This window comes from Solanum tuberosum, unplaced genomic scaffold, assembly GCF_000226075.1.
Source record: "Solanum tuberosum cultivar DM 1-3 516 R44 unplaced genomic scaffold, SolTub_3.0 scf00190, whole genome shotgun sequence".
NCBI classification, from domain to species: domain Eukaryota; kingdom Viridiplantae; phylum Streptophyta; class Magnoliopsida; order Solanales; family Solanaceae; genus Solanum; species Solanum tuberosum.
This window is the reverse complement of record NW_006239114.1, coordinates 975,716-981,550: the sequence shown is the minus strand read 5'-3', so window position 1 is coordinate 981,550 and position 5,835 is coordinate 975,716. Positions and strand designations below refer to the sequence as shown.

Sequence of the window (5,835 nt, the reverse complement as noted above, 5' to 3'; positions counted from 1 at the left end):
GTGAATGCTTTGCAGGGTATGGGAGCACACTCGTATGCTCCAAAGAAATTGGACCTGGACTTGAAAAATAGGCCAAACCCCCAGCAAAACTATCCATCGAGGAGCCACCGGTGCTGGAACTGAAACAGTTACCCAGTCACCTTAGGTATGTATTTTTGGGTACTAATAACACTTTACCTGTGATCTTGGCTCCAGATATAAATGAAGAACAGGTGCAGGAGGTGATCAAAGTGTTGATAAAGTACAAAAAGGCCATTGGGTTGACCATTGCTGATATAGTTGGAATACCTCCGGGTATATGCACCCACAAGATTCATCTTGAGGAGGACTGCAACCCAAGCATTGAACACCAGCGGAGGCTAAACCCACATATGCAAGAGGTGGTTAAGAAAGACATAATCAAGTGGTTAGATGTTGGGGTGGTCTATCCCATTTCTGATAGTCACTAGGTCAGTCCAGTGCAATGTGTGCCCAAAAAGGGTGGTATGATTGTGGTGACAAATGCCAAGAATGAATTAGTCCCACAAAGACCAGTCACTCGATGGTGAGTGTGTATGGACTACAGAAAGCTCAACAAGTGGGCTTTGAGGGACCATTTCCCCATGCCTTTCATGGACCAGATGCTTGATAGGTTGGCAGGTAAAGGGTGGTATTGTTTCTTAGATGGATACTCTGGCTACAACCAGATATCAATTGCTCCTGAAGATCAGGAAAAGACAACTTTCACAAGTCCCTATGGCACCTTTGCGTTTAAATGCATGCCATTTGGACTGTGTAATACACCAACAATATTTCAAAGGTGTATGATGTCCATTTTCTCAGATATGGTTGAGGACACTCTAAAGGTATTTATGGACGATTTCTCTGCAGTAGGTGATACTTTTAATGATTGTTTTTTGAATCTTAGCAGGGCATACAGAGATGTGAGGAAGCCAACCTAGTGCTAAATTGGGAGAACTGCCATTTCATGGTAAATGAGGGCATAGTCCGGTGTTGATGTGCCAAGAAATCGTGGCACATTTGATGCTTAATTACTATGAACAAATACTGGAATTAAGTGAAATTTTGTATTATTTGATGGGTTTGTTGAATGTGTAGGCATAATTTGGTTTGTGTTGAAAATGGATAAAGAAGTTGCAAAATGATGATGATTCAAAGTAAAGTTCACGGTCAACTTCACGGACCGTGACCTTCATTGTGGTACGTGGTTAAGCTCGTGAAAGTGAGGCAGTGATGGGCCTTGCGAAGTGAAGAGCATGAATAACCAAGTGAAGACCACAGAAGGTTCTACGGGCCATAGTCCTCACTACGGACCGTGGTACCAGCCGTGAAGTTGAACCAGTGTGAAAGCAAGGAAGAGTTGAAAGAATGTCGGAACCAAGTGAAGACCACGGACGCCATCACGGGCCATGGTCCTCACTACGAACCGTGTTGCAGTCTGTAGTCCTTGTTTTAGTGGATGGCATTGAAGACTCAAAGTTTAGGAAAGTCCAAGTAAAGACCACAGACGTCCTCACGGGCCGTGGCCCCTATGACGATATGTGGTCTCGTCCGTGATGCAATTTTCAGTGACCGTGAAGCCCTTGACAGGTCGTGGTAGTGGCCATGGAAAGGCTGGACAATTCAGTCCTAGTTCGATTAGGACTCATTTTAAACATTCTATTTTGAATTACTTTAGGTCGTTTTTGAATTATTATTCATTATCTTACGTTTTACGACTAAGAAATACAGCGTTACTCTTAGCTTTTGATTTTGGATTTTCGACTATTGTTATCAATTTGAAGTTCGAATTCAGATTATCAGATTATCGAAGTGATTGTTGATTAGCTAATTATTTTCGTAAGTCTTTCTTAACATGTTTTCATTCTTCATTACTGATTGTTCTCGTGAAAGCATGAGTGGTTCAATACCAGGACTGGGGTTGTGGGATCCATGACGAAATTCTAGTTACGATTCCGTAAAACGAGTAAAGGGCAGTCTGTGTTTACAATCTGTAGTTTTAGGTTTCGATATCATTATACTCTAGTGAGTGCACGTATTATATGAGCCTGTATCTGGTATTTGTTCGAGTGAAAATTACCAGTTAGGAAAAAGATGAACTAAATTAACAAATTGGAGTTAAAATTTGAGTTCGAGAGAAAATATCTTTAATACCATATCATTTTAAGCGAGGGTCAAGGTTAGTAACACTTTAAGGTCAAGAGAACATGAGTGATAATCATCTGATTTGGCTGAGAAGTGTTAGATAAATTTAATTCGCAATGATTCTGTAAACATTGATTTGCCTGATGCTCAATTACGGAAGAACACTAGAACTAATGTTGGGGTGAACACAAAACTGGTTTCTCTTAATTAACTGAATCAATCTTTCAACGAAATTGTCTGTTACTCATGAATTTGGATTTTGACCGTAAGTTTTTGTAATTATAACATTTGAACCAAACGCAATTTACTTTCCGTTGTTATTATTTTAGGAGATAATAACAACATTCAAATAAATGCGACATTGAAACCCTATCTGTAAAGAAATTCTCTGTGGGATCGACCTCAACTATAGTTGAGTTCTATAAATTGACATCGGCCATTTTCACTTCTTATTTGAAGTGTAAGTTTGGACGTATCAAATTTTGGCCCCGCTGCCGGGGAATTTCAATTCAGAAGTGTTTTACTAGCTTTTATTTGATTTGTAGTTATATTTCTTAATTTTAAGTATTGTTCTGTGTTTGTGTCTCTTTCAGGTTAGTTCGAATGTGCATGCCCAACACTAGAAGTAAAGGAGCCCCATTGCTTCCTTACGACCCTGAATTTCAGAAAACTATTTGAAAGATGGTTAATGCACAAGAACTAGAGGCACATACTGGGATTAGAAGCTGAAATTGATGCTGCAAGGAATGTCTAGCAAACTGTTGGAATCAATTAACGTAGGCCAGGTGCCCAGCAAAATGATGGAATCAATCAACCAAGGGCAGTTGATGATAACAGAGGGATGGAAGGATTAGTCCCTCCCCAACGCCAACCAATAGCCCCAAGGGGTAGAGCTCAGCATCCAACTCACATGATGTATGAAGAAGATGATGCAGACTTGGATGGAGCTGGAGCCACTGGAGCCATAGTGTTACCTGCACTACCTCCAGGTTTTAAGTTCACCATCACCAGAACTATGATACAGCTGATAAACCTGAAAGGTATGTTTAGGGGTGCAACTAGTGATGATGCAAATCAACACTTGATGAATTTTGTGGCAATCTGCAAATCACAAGAAATTCCTTGAGTTAATCAAACTGCGATGAGATTGAGGTTGTTCCCACTGTCCCTTATGGGCGAGGCAACAAACTAGTTGAATGAGATGCCAGATGACTCCATCAGAACATAGATAGAGCTGAAGGAGGCTTTCCTGGAACGATTCTTTCCAGAATCAAAAAAGTTGCAGATAAAAGGCTAGATTAGTACACACAAGCAACTACCAGGAAAGGCAATACATGATACTTAGTGGAGGTTCAGCCAAAAGCTGAAGTAATACCCCAACCATGATCTTACCGAAATGCATCTGAAATAGGCTTTTTATAAGTCTCTGAATTATGTTACTAAACATGTTGTTGATGCAGTTTGTGGAGGCTCGTTTATGAGGAAGTCATTCTCGGAAAACATGCAGCTATTGGATGAGGCCTCAAAGAACAACAGGGCATGGTACACTAGAGATGCCGAGGTAGGAGAGCTTGGTTATACATTTGAGCTTTCAGCTGAACAGAGGAAGAGAGAAGAAGAAAGGGACCAAAACATGGCACATATGAGGACACAAATAGATCTGCTCACAAAGCACATTGTCACCAAGTCTGAAAAGGTGAATGATGTGGGACAACAAAATAGGTATGAGGATCAAGATATTGACCTTGATGAGGAAGCTAACTACTTGGGGAACCAAGGGGGTTTTCGGAATTATAACTCTGGAAATCAGGGTTACATTTCTGGAAACGCAGGTCGAAACTATGTGAGGGATGGTCAGTATGATAGGCAAGCAAATAGAGATCAGGGAAACTGGAAAAACAAAGATGGGTATAGGAATGATCGCCCTGGTGTTTATGTTCCCCCAGGCAATAGACGCAGGGCAAATGGTAGTTCCAGCGTCTAAGTTGGAAGACATGATGGCTAAGGTACTCCAGAAAGTTGAATCAACTGATGCAGGGGTAAAAGAAATGAGAGGTGGTTTCTCGAGTATGAGTTAGTTGGTGGACTCTCACACCACCTCCATTAAACAAATTGAGTAGCAGTTGGAGTAACTCTCAGCCTAACTGAACCAAAGGAAGAATGGGTTATTACCAAGTGACACCATCCAAAATCCTAAGAAGGACGTGTACTGCATGGCCATCGCCACCAGGAGTGGTAAAGTTCTTACCGACCCTATTCTGCAGGTACCAAACATGAACAGGTCTGAAGCAAGCTGGCAAAGAGGAGGATGAAGCTGAACATGTAGATGATTTGGAGGATCCTCAGCCTAAAGCACAACCTATGAGAGGAAAAGAGAAAGAGGTCGAGGAAAACCTGCCTTTACAGCAGATTCCCAGACCACCTCCTCATTTCCCTCAAAGGCTAAAAAAGAAAGTTGAAGATGGGACGTTTACAAAGTTCATCACTATGTTGAAGCAACTTTCAGTAAACATACCATTGGTGGAAGCCCTGGAACAGATGTCAGGATATGCCAAGTTCATGAAGGACTTGGTTACAAAAAAGAGAGTTGTAAGTCTTGATTTTACTAACGATGTTCATTATTGCAGTGACATTGCTACTAGATCTATGGTTCAGAAAAAAGAATATCCAGGTGCATTCACTATCCCATGCACCATTGGGTCAATTAAGTTTGCAAAAGCTTTGTGTGATCTAGGAGCTAACATCAACCTGATGCCATTATCCATCTACAAGAAATTGGGATTAGGAGTTCCAAGACCCACATCAATGAGGTTGATGATGGCTGATAGGTCAGTTAAGTGGCCAGTAAGAGTCCTCTGTGATGTACTTGTAAAGGTGGACACCTTCATCTTTTCAGCTAATTTCGTGATCTTGGATTGCGAAGTGGACTTTGAGGTTTCCATCATTTTGGGAAGACCCTTTTTGGCCACAAGAAGAGCTTTGGTGGATGTTGAAAGAGAAGAGTTGAAGTTCAGACTCAACAAGGATGAGGTAAAGTTCAATAATTGCAGGTCAATGAAGCAACCCAATGATATGAATGTGGTATCTGTAATAGAGGTGGTTGCTGATGAAGACATGAGGGTACCCATAGAAGAGAGGATGACTGTTGAAACCTTAGTTGCAGTGCTGATGAACTTTGATGTTGAATTCTGATCTGACTATATAGAGACCGTGAATGCTTAGCAGGGTATGGCAGCACACTCGTATGCTCCAAAGAAATTGGACCTGGACCCAGTGTTGATGAACTTTGATGCTGATTTTCGGTCTGACTACATAGAGACTGTGAATGCTTTGCAGGGTATGGGAGCACACTCGTATGCTCCAAAGAAATTGGACCTGGACTTGAAAAATAGGCCAAACCCCCAGCAAAACTATCCATCGAGGAGCCACCGGTGCTGGAACTGAAACAGTTACCCAGTCACCTTAGGTATGTATTTTTGGGTACTAATAACACTTTACCTGTGATCTTGGCTCCAGATATAAATGAAGAACAGGTGCAGGAGGTGATCAAAGTGTTGATAAAGTACAAAAAGGCCATTGGGTTGACCATTGCTGATATAGTTGGAATACCTCCGGGTATATGCACCCACAAGATTCATCTTGAGGAGGACTGCAACCCAAGCATTGAACACCAGCGGAGGCTAAACCCAC

The 5,835-nt window shown here is 41.5% G+C and overlaps 1 protein-coding gene across 1 annotated transcript; it reads left to right on the top strand.

Moving 5' to 3' along the window:
* Positions 1-4,142: 4,142 nt before the first annotated feature.
* On the top strand, positions 4,143-5,337 carry LOC107062010 (uncharacterized). Its single transcript, XM_015312173.1, has 2 exons — positions 4,143-4,212; positions 4,427-5,337. The coding sequence occupies exons 1-2, from the start codon at positions 4,143-4,145 to the stop codon at positions 5,335-5,337; spliced, it is 981 nt and encodes a 326-aa protein (XP_015167659.1).
* The last annotated feature ends 498 nt before the right edge of the window (positions 5,338-5,835 follow it).

What these genes read in the sequence shown, in the direction of transcription:
- LOC107062010 (XM_015312173.1), top strand. Translation starts at nt 4,143, where the DNA reads ATGGCTAAGGTACTCCAGAAAGTTGAATCAACTGATGCAGGGGTAAAA. An exon ending in AATGAGAGGTGGTTTCTCGA is followed by an intron (nt 4,213 to 4,426) that starts GTATGAGTTAGT and finishes AAACATGAACAG; the next exon opens with GTCTGAAGCAAGCTGGCAAA.